At 49.8% G+C, this 16,662-nt stretch overlaps 1 protein-coding gene across 4 annotated transcripts in view; it reads right to left on the bottom strand.

Annotated features, from left to right (window-relative positions):
• Positions 1 to 16,662, bottom strand: part of CACNA2D2 (calcium voltage-gated channel auxiliary subunit alpha2delta 2) — a 185,642-nt gene that overhangs the window by 117,371 nt on the left and 51,609 nt on the right. For all 4 annotated transcript variants that reach the window (XM_005422496.2, XM_031058140.1, XM_031058141.1 and 1 more), the window contains exon 2: positions 8,139 to 8,255. In XM_005422496.2, the coding sequence (XP_005422553.1) occupies positions 8,139 to 8,255 (117 nt within the window). The remainder of the gene's footprint in view (positions 1 to 8,138; positions 8,256 to 16,662) is intronic.

Here is a 16,662-nt window from a genome sequence, read left to right as displayed (position 1 = left end):
AATCGTGTTTAAAGGTTGTTCTATAAAGAATTAAATGATAATTCCCTTCCCTAGCACAAATTCCCTCAGAGACCTCCTCTTCTGCATCACTCACAAGTTTGTATCTATATCTATCCTCCCAGATAGACCAATAAGTCAAACCCATTTGCTTTTACCCTTTCAGCCAGCCCCAAATGCCTCCTCTTAGAGCACAGCCCTGCCTGGCCTCGGGATCTTGAGAGGGAAAGGACCAAGCTGAAGGACGGGAGCTCTGACAGAGCCAAGCACTACGGCTGCTGCAAATCCCCTGTCCACACCAATGGCTTCAGCCACCTCCTCCTGTGCTGGAAAAAAATCAGGAAAAACTGAAAACCAGCATGCAAACTGCTGTCTGACACAGAACACCCTTTAAGGACTATTTCATCCTTCTCTCCTCCTGGTCTCAGGTGTGTCTGGGCTCCTCACAGCGAGGGGTGCAGAGTGCAGGGAGGCAAAGGCATGCACAGCAATTAAACCCTCCAAGAAAAGTCAGTTCCTATTCCCAGGAATAGAGAGCTCCTATTCCTCCTCCTGTGCGTGCAAACCAGGCTGGCAGCGCTCAGAGAGAGGCTGTGAGGGCAGGCTTTGCTCAGGCTGAAAGCCCAGCAGGGCTGTGAGCCGCGATCCTCCTGCCGCGCCCGCCTGCGATGAGCAGAGTGCTCAGGGAGGATGCTCAGGCAGGGAGGAAGCCATAAACCCAAAATAAATCCCTGGGCAAAGGCAGCGAGTGCAGAGCTGAGTGCTACAGACCTGGAGCGTGAGAACCAGCTCACCTCTTGACAGGGCAAGGGACCAGATGGGTATTTCAGTCTTCAGGAAGGGCAAAGTCAGGCAAATATTTATTTGCACAGGGAAGGAAGCTCCACTCCGGGTTGGAGAGCTTATACTAAGAGACATCATCTTGTTCATAGAGCTGGTTTTGCCTCCTCTTTTGCTTCAGGCTCTGAAAGGGCATCGGAAAGAAAAACCAGACAGGTGTTTTCTTTAAACACCAGCTGTCCAGACTTACAGCAAGGACCAGAAACAACAGCCTCAGTCTGCCAAGGGCAAGGGAGGACAAAGGTTTCTTCACCTGTTCCTTACCCACAGCCATGCACAGAGCTGGGGATCTGCTGTGGAAACTCACTGAACACCCTATCAGGTCAGGACCATCAGTTTTCACTGCCCCATCTGTGACTCCAGATGCACTGGTGGCACTGAGTGCGTTCCTTGTACGTGTGCCACAAAACAGGATCATCCCAGGAGCTCAGTGTGAGCAGTGCCACAGAAGCAGCCCCTGGGTCCTGGCAAACCTCTGCTGCCCCAGAGGGCACTCAGCAGCTCACCAGGTTGCAAAGCCCATCGGGCTGGGCTGCTGCCAAGAGTTCATGGGAGAAGAAAGGGAAACGTTCAATGTAATCTGCATGAAAGTGCAGGAAGCCCTAAATCGTGTTAGCACCATTAACGCTGGTTACATCGCTCAGCAAACTGGCCCAATACAGGTTTGATAGACTTGTTACAAACATCTGATTGTTCCTGATTAGATTAGACAATCAACCCCCATCCTGGTGTGTGGGCATTGTTTAACTCCCCTCTGCAATCTGTAAATTAGAATTCCAGACCTGGGAGATTGGATTCAAATTGGATTACTGGAGCAGGTCCAGCACAAGAACAATTGTGAGGCAGGAGAAGACACACACACACACATGCACAAATGAATAAATAAATAAATAAACAAACAAACACATGGGGACTGTCAGCCAGGATTTGATTAGGAGCAAATTAAAAACAGAATAAAAAACAAAAACCACCAACCAGCAATTACCAAAGAAGTGAGAAGAGGGCTGGATTTGTAACTATGAAATAAGAAAGCACAGAGGTCCTGCCTTTAAATAGTTTGTACTTCAGCATGTGCAGGGTTGGTGGTTGTTGTCCTTACTCCACCAACTCAAGAGCTGTCCATGGCCATGCAGCTGGAATGGTGCAGGAGTGCATGAGGCATGAAGCCCCACACCTCACCCAACCCACAGGCTGTGTCAGAGCTCACCTGAGCTATGTTTATTCCCTCTCTCCGACCTCATTTTGCTGTCTAGGCAAGACAGGTAATGTGTCCTTAGCTGGGACCCAGCAGGCCACACTGTGACCACTGGTAGCCTTCTGACATGCCCAGAGTCCCCCTCAAGTCAGAGCCAGGGCTATACCCCACTGCAGGAGGGAAATCCACAAGGGTTTGGCACCACATGCTGCCAGCCAGAGTGAACCCTGGTGCACTGCAGCTCCAGAGGGCCTCCCTCTCCCGCCCTGGGAGCTCTCCAGTTAAACACTTCAATGACTGCACCTGGTTCAACATCCTTCAGAGAGCTCCACAGTGCTGGGAGATGGCAACAGGACCTTGTTCTGCCAGAAGCAAAGGAGAAATCCAGCACAGCCCCAGGGCTGCTTCTGCTGAATGCTGACTCCTTTTGCTGACTGCCACCAAGACCAGAGGACAGCAACAGAGAGAAGATTTCCTGACGATTTTCTTCCAGCCCATGCTGTGACAGAGGTCAGTGCCTCTGCTCCTGAGAGAGGAGGGAGCAGGGAGATGCTCTGATCTGGGCTGAGAGATGCTTTGCTGTATGCCAATTTTTGCAGCTTGTCACACAGGCGGCACTTTTTATTGTCCCTATCAGAGACCAGAAACCTGATAAAGGCTCCATTCACCACAAACCTGCAAGGGAAATCTCAGGGGTATCAGAATTGTTAAAGGGATAAACCTGTCCAATTAAATCCCTTCTGCACTCTTGATATATGCTTGGGCCAGGCTCAAATGGAGCTTGGAACTAGTCCCAGTTGAGTAGTAATGCACTGAGTGCTCAACCAGCACTGAAAGCACAACTGGCCTGAGCTCTTCCCTCCTGCAGTGCCCCCTGACCAGATTCACACTGAGAAACTGATTTGGTCAGTACTTTGTGGTAACACACCAAACTCCCACCTCACCCTTTATCCCAGCATCCTGAAGCATGGCTGAGCACTAAGCGCATCAACTCTTCAGAAGAAACATGCCAGAAAAAATGCCAGTAGTGGGAAAACTCAAGGCGGAGGGGTGGAAACAGGAGACAAATCAGCAAAATAGGGTTAAGGCAGTACAAAACCCTAAGCATCTCCAGACCAGCCACCTTTTCTCCCAGCTCTTCCAACCTCTTTCTCTTAGGATCCAAGGTAAAGAAGGATGGGAACACCTACAGCCACATTCCCCCAGGCTTTGTAGCCACAGGAAACCCAGCCAGACTTCCCTGCAGGATGCTTTCAAAATACAGGAAATCCTCAGTCTTGTCCTTTGTATTCTTTTTTCTGCCAAAAGAAAATGTCTAATGCCAAGTTTAGATTTTACTACTCTGATTGCAGTAAAATCTGAGTGAAATATATTGTGACCTCCCACACCTTAGCTGAAGGAACAGGAACCTTGAAACCTCCTACCACTGAGCCCTCCAGCCAAACCCTGCTTTCCCCCAGATGCTCATTCCACACTGGAGCTAAACACGCAGCAACAAAAACATGCTATTAAATTTCACAAAAATGCAATTAAAAAAACCCCACAAACCTTCCTGCTACTCCTTCTAAGTGCTGTTAGTGCTCTCATCACCAGAGCCACACAAGGGGCACCAAACCTGTTGCACACACATACATCTACATAAGATACACACAGATGTACACAGTACAGATTCTGCTACACAAAATGCCACTTTGCTGCACATCTGCTCAACACATCACATTTGATACTGAAAACAGCTGAGGTCCACAGGAAATGCAACAAACTTCACCTTAACTCAAAAGATTGTGCCAGTGACGTACAACTTTATGGAGAAAACACCAGCCCAACCATGTCACCACTGGGGCAATGTGGAGCCTGCAGGCATCCAGACCATGGTTTGTGGACCAGCAGGGCTCTTTCTGGAGATGGGGGAAGGCCACCAGCACAGACAGTAATCTTTAGGCTGGTCACAGTATATGAATAGTTCACTTCAGGGCATAACCTACTCAGTAAACTGTGGGATGTGTCGCTCTCAGGAGGCAAAGCAAATTGTCTGTGGTTAAACATGTGAAGAATGAAGCAGTCTGCATCCAAAAGCAGCCTTCACAAGAACTATATAAAAAGGAGAAACAATCTTAAAACATATCCTAGGATCTAAAATTTCCACCTCTCAGCCTCCTCCTCCATCAAATCACAACTTCCTTCTCCCCCAGTCTGCAGAGCTTCAGGAGAGAACAGACCTGGAGGCACTGCTCATGCACTTGACATAGTATTCCAAAAGAAGGAAAAAGTGCCCCTTAGGTTTGGGAATCTGGACCCACACCAACCACACGTGCAGGTGATGGCTTTTCCCTGCCTCCCTCAGTGCTCCACCAACAGCAAACTCCAACATCTGGGCTCCCAAACAAGCTCCCAAAGAAGCCCCAGCCTGTACATATCTCTCTAGGCAAATACAAAGGCAAAGAAGGGCCTGAACACACTGAAAAACTGAAGAAGAGATAGGAAATAAAGTTGAAAAAGTGACAAATAACCTGCTTGGCAAAAAACCAACCCGATGAGTTCTAGTCTCAGATGATGTAAAGGCATGAGCCAGCCAGCTGTGATTCCCAGCACAGGAAAACCCAAGGGGGATTTGTAGTTATTTGGTAACACGGCACCTCGCTCCTTCCCATATCTTACAAAAAGTGTCTTTTTTAGCCCCAACAAGGACAAGCTCATGAGTGTGGACAAGAGCAGCCCACTAACTTCCCACCCAGCCAGGAACACACCTATTGTTCCTTACACCTCACTGTAGCTCTGCAACTTCCCCACAAGGCAATACACTGGGTAAATGTAATGTCATCTCCTTCAGGAGTCACTCCACCTTAATCTTTTACTTCCAATTCAAAGGAAATTAGATGCATATTTGGTATTGAAGGCCATCTTTTTTATCTCCCCTCCTCTTATATCTTGGGAATAAAAAAGCAGCTGGAACTACAGAGCCCAAAGGTGACTGGGAGGCCAGGCTTGAAGCAATGGAATCATCAAAGGACACTGGAAATGGCAATTAGTGCTGATGCAAATCCATGTCAAACAGAAGCCATTCTGTGGGACATGGGGTAGAAGTCCCCCAGGATCCAGGTGAAGATGGAACAGGTGGGGATGGCAAAAACACCTCCCTAGGAGTTTTTCTGCCCCATGATGAGACTGTCATCTGATATGATGCTCTGGAACAAAAAGGGAGAGACAGCATCCAAACAACCAGCCCCTTGTAGGTGCCTTATTTTAGGAAGCAATTACCCTCTCTGCCACACAGCCCTGGCTCCAGCACACCTCTAAAATGCACTTGGGAAATCAGAGTGTCCTGTTAGTGCCAGATCCATGCCACAGTGCTGCACCATGGCTCTCAGTGCCAGACAGGTTCTGTTTCCTTTGGGTTGATTTTTGCCTCTTAGAAATGCAACACACAAGGTAAGAAACTGTATTAATAAATGCTCTGCACATAGTTTAATAAAGACACATTAATATTTTCACTTAGAAACAGAGGAGAACAGGTTCTTTGATGCCTGGACTGAATCACCACCTAATCAGAGCAGTGCTCTGAGCTGTGCACCCATGGTGTGTGCCCCAAGGCTTGTGAGCACCTTCCTACAAAGCCCCACTGAGGCCCAGGCAGCCTCTCTTCTCTCTCCTGCAGCACAGGAGACAGGGATGTCTCCTGAGGAGAGTGAGCACACGAGTGACAGGGCAATTCCTACATCAAGGAGAGACTCCATTTCTCCCTCCTCACCTGCCCTTGCCAATACATGGAGTTCCACCTGACTCAGATGCTGAAAAATATGTTTCAAGAAGTCATCATCACTCTTGTGAGTCATGAGAGAAGAGGAGGAAATTACTCCAGGAGAGATGATTCAACTAAAGGGAGAGTTGAGACAGATGAAAACCGACAGGAGAATGGAAGGAGCTATGGGAGCCCCACTGCTTCAAAGGAGCTCAGCAAAATATGGGAGAAATTCAGAAGATGCAATTTCTCTTCCCCCATCAACTTCCCCATTTCCAGATTTTGTTGTTAGTACCACCAATCCAAAATGTCAAGAATTTACATGGAAACTGGATGTAAAAGTCTGCTCCACCTGAGAGTGCACTCTGAAGGAGTCCTCTTGACAGAATGATTTAGGAAAAGGGTTCATTGTTTCCACTATGAAGACAGCACCACGTGCTGTTACCTAACCAGCACTGCCAGAATCACCCCTGTGACAGGTGAGCCCTTCACAGCACACTAGAGAGTCCTGCCCAAAAACCCAGCAAAAAAGAAAGACAGTTGGAAGACAAACAAGGTTATTTGTATCATAGGCACAGTTCAACCCTTGATCTAGCACCAAAAGATGCACAAGCTCTCTATAAGTCTGTGTGACTCAGAGCAAAGGGCAAAGAAAAACAGTGTGACTTGATGAGCTGAAATTCAAATGTCACAGTGAAGCCACTCAGCACAGTCATGCTGTGCAACTCAGGGTTATTACCCTGTGCCTCCCATGGGAGCCATGTGCTGTCCAGGTGTGTACCAAGTTTGCTACAACCTTCTGTCACCTGTGTCTTCCTCCAGCATCTCTAGGTGCTGCACATCTCTGGAACATTTAATATGATATATGCTCAAGTGTGCACACAAACTATATGAGCACAAGGATGCAAGTTCATGTCAAGAAGAAAATTGGTCCCCCTGATTTTCACTTCCACTATCCCGAATGCAGTGCTGACACTTTACACCTCTTTAGTTCCACTTCAGCTCCTTCCATTCAAGCTAAAGCACTTGGTGTGAGTCCCAGGCAGGATTATTCTTTACTTCCCAGAGTAAGAAATTGGGAAAACAGCAATCTTCTTCACCCAAGTCCCTACAGCTACCGTCTTTGTCAGGCACTGTGGACAACCTCACACCATCTGGACACTCAGGCCAGACTTTGACCACCCTTGACTGAGATCTTATCTTGAGCCTTGAGTCTCCCCTAGCCCACACGGGTGTCCTGTGATTCCTGCTGCATACATTCTCCAAGCCACTTCTTACTCACTGGGCAGAGAAGTCACCTCCAAACCCTCACTGCCTTAGTTACACCTCAGTTACTGCAACATCCCTTCTCTCTCCGCAGCACATTTCCCCTCTCTCAGGTTGAAAGGTGACCGAGTCTTTTTGCCTGCAGTGCCTCTGTGGACCCATCAGCTGTGTTACCTGCTGCAAGCTGTGTTACCTGCTCCAAGCTGTGTGACCTGCCCCAAGCTGTGTGACCTGCCCCAAGCCTTCCCCCTGTCCATCCCCCTGCAGAATCCTTTCAGTGGATCAAGCTGCAAGCTGCATCCAGCTGGTCATGCTGCCAAATGCCCCCTGTACAATTCCACTTGATAAAAGTATGTTTCAGAGAGGACACCTCAGCTCCTGGAGGGGAAGTCTCCATGCCCCTCTGCACTGGAGAAGGCTGTCCCCTCTCCAGCAGGGCAATGACTTGTCCCTGCCCCAGCAGCAGGGCACGGCCCTGCTGCCACCTTGTTACAGCCAGCACTGAGTTTTACTGAGCAGCACCATGGATCAGGTCACCTCCCCCACTACAGAGAAAATGAGTTCATCTTAAGGAGCGTTACAAAATAGCACAAGAGATTGGAAATGTGTGCAGATCCCCATGAGGGCAACCCACTCATGCAGCCACCCCCAGGGCTCAAGTGCCAGCACTGGCACAAACCCTTCAAGCACATCATCTCCTAAACAGGAGAGGCTCCACTTGTCCAAAACACTTCCACAAGCCATGGCAGGGACACTGCAGTCCCTCTGCTTCCAGTACACCTCCAGTTAAATGACTGGATCAAATTTGCTGCCAGGCTTTTGCTGTCACTTGTATTCCTGTGGAAGCTCCTACAGGTGTTTGCATGACGGTGGGAGGAGATAAAAAGCAAGAAGGTACCTAGAGGACATCCCCACATGACACATCATTGCCTCACATGGTCCAGATGAATCTGTCCAACTGCAGGATACAGTTCCCAGGAAAGGCCACGCAATCACAGAAATCACTCTGAAGCTGAGATCATACTGCTACGCCAGCATCAACCCTCTTGTTTAAACTGAGCATCTCCATCAAAGGATGAGCACACAGGCCCATCTCCTTACCTTTAAAGCACGGACTTTCTTGGCCAAGAGGCTCTCAATGTCCCCTGCGACCTTCTCCACCAATTTCCTGGGCACATTCTCCTTGACTTCAAACAGGCTTTTATTGTCATCGTAGATCTAAGAGGGGAAGCGAGAGAAAAAGGCAGTCAATATTAGTGAGGAGTACAGCAGTCTTCCTACAGAAAAGCTGATCCTCTAACAGAGAATTCTAGCAATGTGGATTAGGTAACAATATAAGCTTTGGAAATGAGGGGAGCAAGAGAAGAAAGGCTTTGCAACCAGAAAAAACAGAAATGCAGTCAACCTGCTGCCCACACCACAGGCTCTACAGCTGCCTGCTTTCATGCTTGCAGGCAATGGGCATCCCACCCTCTCACTCAAAAGCTGAGCTGCCCATCCCTGCCTCTGCTGAGCCCTCCTGTGGCACAGGCAGAGCCACCATGCTTGCTGCTGTGCCCTCTCTCACCCAAAGGCATCCCCACAGCCACCAGCTGAGCTTGGCAAGTGCAAGCCCATTCCCTGCCCTGCCTGCAGGGCTTGCTGGGTGCAGGGCCTGGCAGCACTGGGGCAGCAGGGCAGCCCTGGGTACCAGGAATGAGAACAAGGGGATCACGTGAAGCAGGATAAACCCCACACCTCTAACCAAGGCATAGGAATTTGGCACCTTCAAGAAAAGAGAATTTCTACAACCAGTCCAGAACTTGGCCAGGCTGTGGTGGGGAGAGGCACAAATCTATACCAGGATTATCCTGAAGGCCAATGCAATTATCTGTGTCTGAACGTTTGCACCCAAAGTGGCAGCAATGGCCCACAGGCACATCACACAACTGCAGGGAACAACCCCAGACCCAAGGGAAGTGCTGCTGGCATCAGCACTGCCTCAAGGAGAAGGGCTCAGTCCCACCAGAAGACTTCACAACCACAAACCCCTCAGTCACCTCCTCAGATGATTTTGTGACTTGTTAACTCCACCTGCCTGCAGACCCAGGTGCAACCCACACAAGGTCAAAGGGAAGAGTTTATTGCCATCATCTGAGACTAGCAAAAAAAATTCCTTATGCCTTATCTTTTCTTAAGTAAGGTACAAGAAGAAAAACCACAAAGCAAATAGGATTCTGCTTCTCTCTTTATCCTCAGGCTGCTCTCAAATACCTTCAGCTCCAGACCTGGAGACATATGGGAACAGAGAACCCTCCAAGGAGAGCTGGACCTCCCCAAGGAGGTAGCAGACTCCACGCTTAACTGCAAATTCCATGCTAAGCATGTCTGGCACCTTCCCAAGCTTGCATGATCCCTAGGAGCTGAATCATGCTTCCCACGGGACAAAACCCCTCTCCTTGCTGGAGCTTCCTCACAACTGAGAGACTCTGCCTGTAAGAGTGGCTTGTGGCAGACCTGACCATGAGGACCAGGGCTGCAGAAGCAATTTCTCATGACACATTTGCTCTGGGTGTCAGAGCAGAACACAAACAGTAAAACATGACAAATATGTACCCAGAGCCTCCTCCGTTTTACCCAGGACTAAGGAGAGGTTTGGCCAGAGGCACCCCCAGGCTCACACCATCACAGCTCTTTCTCTTGGTGGAGCCAGCAAACGTAAAGGTACAGGCAGGCAGGCGCCCAGGATCTGGATAGTGGCACATCACACAGCTCAGGCACATGATGAGACCCTCTAAAATGCTGGGAAACTACTCCCTGGCCTCTCTTCTTTCTCCAGACCTTGTAATGAGCTGGAGTAGACAGCAGCTCCACTTGATGAAGGCAGCTGTCAGCGAATTCAAGAGCCAGAGCAGCGACATCCCCCAGCTCCAGCCTCCCTTTTCCTTTCATGGGTAAAACAAAGCAGTTTCTGAGGCTGGAGCCACAGTGAGACACTAAGCACAAGGCTGCTCTTTCGGCTGGGCACAGTCCCTCCAGACCTGCTGGGTTAATCTCCAGGCTTCCACTTTGCTTTTTGCAGCTCCCACTGGGCCCTGCTCTGCCCAAACTCCTCTTCCATGGCATTAGGAAATTCCTAACTGCAGTCTCTTCCATCAGCCTTGTGCCCACATATACCATTACTCCATTCTAGATGTACTCCAGCAACTGCTTTTTCTCCCCCAAAAAAGCCCCAAGGGATTCAGGTTGCCTGCCCTGGCTGTCAGAAGAGTAACCCATCCCACCTCTGTCAGTGGGGCAGCAAACAAAAGGCTCAGATCTGATAGTTTGAGGTTTCTGGAGAAAACAGAATTTCTGTGAATTTTCATGGTTACTGACTCATCTGGGATCCTCATCTGACTCCTCAGTCCCCAGAGACACATGGAGCATGGCTCCAGTGCCCTCCCCAAGGCTCTGCTCTTGCACGCTCCACACCTGCCATCCTTCAAGAGAAGGCAACCCTACAACCTGATTCATCTGAACCCAAATCACTTTGGTCCCAAACCATCCACACTTCACATTAATTTGGCAACTCCTGTGATTCTGTGAGCACAGGGACTCCAAAGAGGATCCTTTAGTAAGAGAAGACATTTAAGAGGCATCCTCAGACTCCAGAAGAAATTATTTCATAGAATGGTTTGGGTTGGAAGGGACCTTAAATACCATCTCATTCCAGCCCCAGCCCCTGCCATGGGCAGGGTCACACACCTTCCACTAGACCAGGTTGCTTCAAGCCTTGTCCAACCTGGCCTTGGACACTTCCAGGGATGGGGCAGCCACAGCTTCTCTGGGCAACCTGTGCCAGGGCCTCATCACCCTCACAGTAATTAATTTCTTCCTAATATCTAATCTCAGCCTCCCCTCTTTTGATGTGAAGCCATTCCCTCTTGTCATGTCACACCATCACCTTGCCCAAAGTCCCTCTCCAGCTTTCTTAGAGCCTCTTTAGGCAGTGGAAGGGGCTCTAAGGTCTGCCCAGAGCTTTCTCTTCTCTAGGCTGAACACATCCACCTCTCTCAGCCTGTCTTCATAGCAGAGGTGCTCCAGCTCTCTGGTGATGTGCATTGCCCTCCTCTGCACCTCCTCCACCTGCTTCTTATGTTAAGGGTCCCAGAGCTGAATGCAGGATTCCAGGTGAGGTCTCACCTGAGCAGAGTAGAGGGTGAGAATCACTCACTTCCCTCCACCTGCTTTTGATGTGGCCTAGGATACAATTTCTAGAGGGTTTTCCACACCAGAGCTCCATCACACAAAAAAAAAGCTTGTACTGCCATCAGCACAACATCCTGCACTAGATAAGAACACCCCACATTGGCACAGAAAGTGTTAAAGCAAGGAAAGCTCGACACAAAGCAATATTCTCTCACCCTCTTTTTTTTCCCCTTGGTAAGTAACAGCACAACGAAGTCATGTGCTTGGAAGACGCAGGATACCTCCAGCTGAGCAGCAGCAATTAGGAAAGCAAAGAGGAGCAATCCTCAAGGAGAAAGCTTTGGGTACAGAGGGAGTCCTGGCATTAGCATTTGTCTATTATGAAACAAAATTGTCTCCTGTTGGTTATGGACAGAAACAGTACCTGTCCACCAGGGAGGAAAGAACAGAAAAAGAAACCAGGAGCTGCTCCCCCAGCCCCCTCTGCAGCTGCAGAGCTCTGCAGGCTTCGTGGCTGAACAGTTCACCAGCCTTAATTAGAACAATCCAAGACAAATTAACAGTGACCATACGTGCATGAGAACGTCCCAGACAGGCAGGGGAGTGAATGGTGGGGGCTCCAGGCAATTCAGAGAACTTCACAGTCTCCACTGTAGCATTTTGCTTTGGGCTGTTCAGAACGTGGCCAGGTTTCACTTATCTAAGGTGACACTTCCCATATTGGGTTTTTCCTTCAGCTGAATCAAAGGGAGGATTTTCTGGCCAAAGACATCCTGAACATTCCTCAGTGATGGCAAAAACATTTAGTTTTGTCAAGATTAGAAAGCAATTCTCATTGAAATTCTCCTGTGATCCAGTGCTCTGGGACCTGTTTTTGAAATTAGTAGCACCGGTGACCTCGGAGTCAAGGAGCTGCTGTTTGTGAGTCCCTGTTCGTACCCTGTGTCTCACCCTTGGGGAGAAGGGCTGCACCTTGTGTGCCCCTGGTAGACTGGGTTTTACTTGGCAATGCCTTGAGCAAAGCCCCATCCCCTCCCAGCCTCCCTGGCAGGCAGGGCAGGTGGGTGGCAGTGCAGGGACACGAGCACAGCCAGTGCTGCACTGCTCCAGCCACGGTGGAACAAGAAATAACGCCCTTGTATTGGCCCTGCTCAGTGTGGCTGGCAAACATGAGGTTACTGGGCAGGAGAGGGGCTGTAGAGAGCCCCTGAATTACCTACAGAGGGAGCAGCCCTCAGGCAGCACACAGGAGGAAGCTGTTGTACTCAGAGAACGGGGATTGAGACCACAGGGCTGAAGCTGGATGCAGTAGCAGAAGATCCAATCCTGGCAGTGGAAGGGAGTCCAGCAGTGGATGCTGAGAGTGAACTAATAAGTGGCAATAGCAGGGGGAAGTGGGAGGGAATATTAACAGCAGCCAAACAATAGAAAGTACTGAGCTGAAACAAAAAAAACCCCAAAAACAACAAAAAAATAAAAGCAAAGAAAAAAAACCCAAAGTAGTGGCAGGTGAGGGAAAGAAAAATCCAACTGTTCAAGACAACCTGCAACATGAAAAATTTAATCCTAAATACTCCTAAGCATAGTGCAATTACAGCCACGAAAATGATTTAAACCAGCCCAGAAGTGCTAAGTGGCCTCACTTAAGAGCAAAGCTGGTAACAGAACCAACTGTCAACACATGTTCCCAGCAGCACCTGTACAGCCAAGGAGGCAGATCTGATACTGCCTTGAAACACCCATTCTCTAAATTCACTTGTTTGCCTTGCTTCTAATGCACAACAAATGATGCTCATCTCTGCCTTTAATTCCCTCTGTGCCTATATATTCAGGGAACTGTCAGAGTTCAGAGAAAGCTTTTTCCTCTCCCCAATTCCCTGTGAGCACACCCAGCATCATGAAACTTGGCAGCCTGAGAAAGGAACGAGTGCAGAAATACTCCCATAAGTGCAGAAATCACCATTTGATGAGCTGCCATGAGAGGGCCCAATACCTTTCCATGGGTCAAGGTATCCAGTGATAAAATATGAAGGAAAATAACAAATCTCAGGAGAGAGCCTTATGAAGCACCACTAGAAAGTAAAAACTGTCTCCTCAGCCTCCCTTGCCAGCTGTCTCCAGCCTCCTCATCCAGGACATGAGGGAGGGCAGGGATGTGGGGTACACCTGCAGCCCAAAGCAGACCCCTCTCTTCTCATTCCCTCTATCCCCAGCTCCATGTCACATCTGCCAAAAGCAGCCCTTCCCCAAAATCAGAGTGGCAGCACTGCACTGTGCTTGCACAGCATCTCCTCCATGCCAAGACTCCCCCATCACCTTCCTCAAGAACAACAGCAACCCAAAAGCTGAACCCCAACAGAGCAGCTGGTAACCCCAGCAGCTCTCAGCCCCACTGGGCCAGGACAGAGCTGCACCCACAGCTCAAACCCCACCTGGGGCTGGCTCAGGGCCCAGCAGGGAGAGGCAGTGGTGCTCCAGCTCCTGCTGGAAAGACATCTGATCTGGGTAATAGTCATTTTCCAGAAATTAATTTTTTTCTCCACCCCGTATGAATCCAATACAGCAGGTTTGGACAGCTGCAGTCCAAACAGCAGCGTTTAATCACAGTGCAAAGCTGGCATGTTTGCAAAAGAGCAAAGTACTATGTGCAGCAACAGAGAGCCTGCCTTCCTGCTCCCAGAGCATCCCACCTCAAAGCTGGGGTGCTCCAGGTGAGGGAGGCCAAAGACCAAAGCACATCTCTGCAGGCACAATAGCCACCCCTACCCTAAGATAGCCCTCCTGCCCCAGAAATGGGGCTGTGCCATGTCATGCCCCACAAAGGCCAGCAAGCAGGAAAACAAAAGGGTTTTCCCAGCCAGCATTGTTATGGGAGGCAGGGAAGGTCTCTGTTCAGGGTTATATTTCAAGCTCCTGCAGGCAGACCTGAGCCTGGGATCAGTGTTGTACAGTGACCCAGATATGGAGACTGCAAGGGGAATTCACTGGTACAGCCAATACTGCAGCAGGATACCTGCCCCGAGAGGCACTGCTTGCTCACCTGCTGGTCTGGGACTTCAGGATCTGTTGGTGTGCCTCAGACAAGCATCAGTCTGGCCCATTTTGAGTCTCATCTCACCAACTGCAGGGTCCTACCATTTCCCCTCAGCTCAGAGTATGAGTGAGGAGGAAAGAGGAGAACCCTTGGGCAGACTTCCTTTTGCCTTGAGTACACAGAGCACACCCCTCTGATGAAATGGGAGCCTTGAGGAGAATTGGCCAGAGGTATAAATGACCAACAAGAGCACCATGAGATGGTTGAGGCCAAGCACAGAACACTGTGGGGCTGGGTGACAGGGAAGAAAAGGAGTGCCAGGCCCCAGAGATCCTGCTGGAGGGTGGAGACTGCTCAGGGCCATGAGCAGAGAGCAGAGACAGCACGATTTCCATCTCACCCCTCATCACTGCTGCACCTACTGCTGTTAAATTTCATTGTCTGGTGCTTATAGCCCTTGCAATGATGGTAATCATCGTGGTGTCTGTATTACATTAGGAGGATGTCAGGGACAATCGAGCAGGCAGTGATAAGAGCCACAGAGGCCTGGCTGACAGCCCGCCAGGACGGCAGCGCTGCCTGTGCTGCACCTCCTGGTCACACCCCACTGCAGGGCCAGGGATGGGCACTGGCACAGCAATGGCCTTCTGGAGAAGCAGAGATCAGCCAGGAAGGTGCTAGATCCTGGTTTTCCCCGTTGAGGAGTCCCAAGGGGAACAGGCAAAGGGAAGCAGCTGCAGGTGAGCTCTGGTGCCACAGCTCAGAGAGGGTTTTGCAAATCTACCCCCACCAACTCCCAGAGCTGGTACCATGGATGCCACCAGCCCTGAGGGCACAGCCCTGAGCCCAGGTGCCCATTGTGAGCAGCGTGGGCAGTGGCTCCCTCAGAGCCCCAGCTGGCCCCTGTCCCCAGCCCTGCCTTGTCCTGCTGCTCCAGTGCCTGTGGACGTGCTCCAGCACACACAGAGGAGCAGCCTGACATTTACTAAGCCCAGCTCCCTCTCTCCTCAGTGCCATTTCCCTGCTGTGCTCCATCCTTCCACCTAGCTCATAAAAAGCAAGCACCCTCTGAGCAGCTCTTCACAGCTGTCCTGCAGAAGCAGGACAGGGAAATGTGAAGTTGAGTTGCTCCTCGGGGATGGTCAGCTCTAATTGAAGCAAACAAACCATAGAACTGAGGTCTCTCTAGTTCACTAAAGAGCCTGCTAAAAGGCAGCAGTACCACAGAGAACATGGGGGAAGAGGAAAAAGCAGCCCACACCACCAGGGATGGAGAGGTGGAGCTGCTCCAGTGCTCTCCATCCTGCCCCAGGACCCACACCTCCCATCCTCTGTGGCACTGGTGGACTTCTGCTTCCTGAGCACAGAATCACCAGCCTCTGCAGCTGAGACTTCATCCCTGCCAGCCCCAAAGCAGACCTGGGCCTGCTATACATCATTTAGCAACTAGGCAGGGATAAAGGGCTATGCACGGTTAGCCTGGATTATAGAAAACCTCTCCTGGCCTGGAAAGCAGCTTTTAGTCTTCATCATCCCAAACCCTTGTGTGGGGAGTTCTCAGAGCAACAGACCTGCCTGGGTGTTTGCAGGAAATTCAGCATCACACAACTTCCAACTTGGGCTTCTCCTTTCAGATAAAGCACTGCAAAAATAAATTGCTGCCTAGTTGGAGACAGAAGGTCTCAACCAGGATGGGAACTCTGCCCAGGCCCTTCTCTGCACACTTAGAGCCACTTGGATGGTGTGGGCCTTGCTGCCAGGTCAGGGCACAAGCCCCCCAGAGCCTGCTAATGTACAAGAGAGAGAGAACAGCTACAGCTTCTCAGAAAAATGCCCAAATGCAGTCAGACATCACATGATCTCTAAAAATACAAGCCTGTACAGCAAAACAGAAACAAAAAACCCCAACCTGATCCTGGAGTCTGGCTCCTCTCTTTGTTATGTGGGACATAAGAAAAGCTTTAGTAAGGAAAATAGTATTTTGAAAAGGTGCCTCAACTACTTTTCTTCACAATTTGTTGAAAAGTTAACCAGTTTATGTTATGTCCACACAAAACACACCTACCTAATTAAAATTGCACCTCAAATACCCCAGGTGCATCCTAGGAGGGATGCTGTCACAGATAAAGATGTATTGTTTCCCTAGATTTCAGGGTGGATGTTGTGAAGAAATTCTTTACTCAGCATGTGGTGAGGCCCTGGCACAGGCTGCCCCATCCCTGGGGTGTTCAAGGCCAGACTGGATGGGGCCCTGAGCGATCTGATCTGGTGGAAGGGGTTGGTATGAGATAGTATTTAAAGTGCCTTCCAACCCAAACCATTCTGTGATTTCTGTCAGAATCAGTGCCTCCACATAATGAATTATGCTGGGTTTTCCCCAGCATCCCTAAGAGAATGAAGAGGATGAAAATCATTAGGGAA

The sequence above is a fragment of the Geospiza fortis genome, unplaced genomic scaffold (assembly GCF_000277835.1).
Source record: "Geospiza fortis unplaced genomic scaffold, GeoFor_1.0 scaffold78, whole genome shotgun sequence".
Classification (NCBI taxonomy): Eukaryota; Metazoa; Chordata; class Aves; order Passeriformes; family Thraupidae; genus Geospiza; species Geospiza fortis.
The sequence above is the reverse complement of the archived record's forward strand: the minus strand, read 5'-3'. Positions and strand labels throughout refer to the sequence as shown.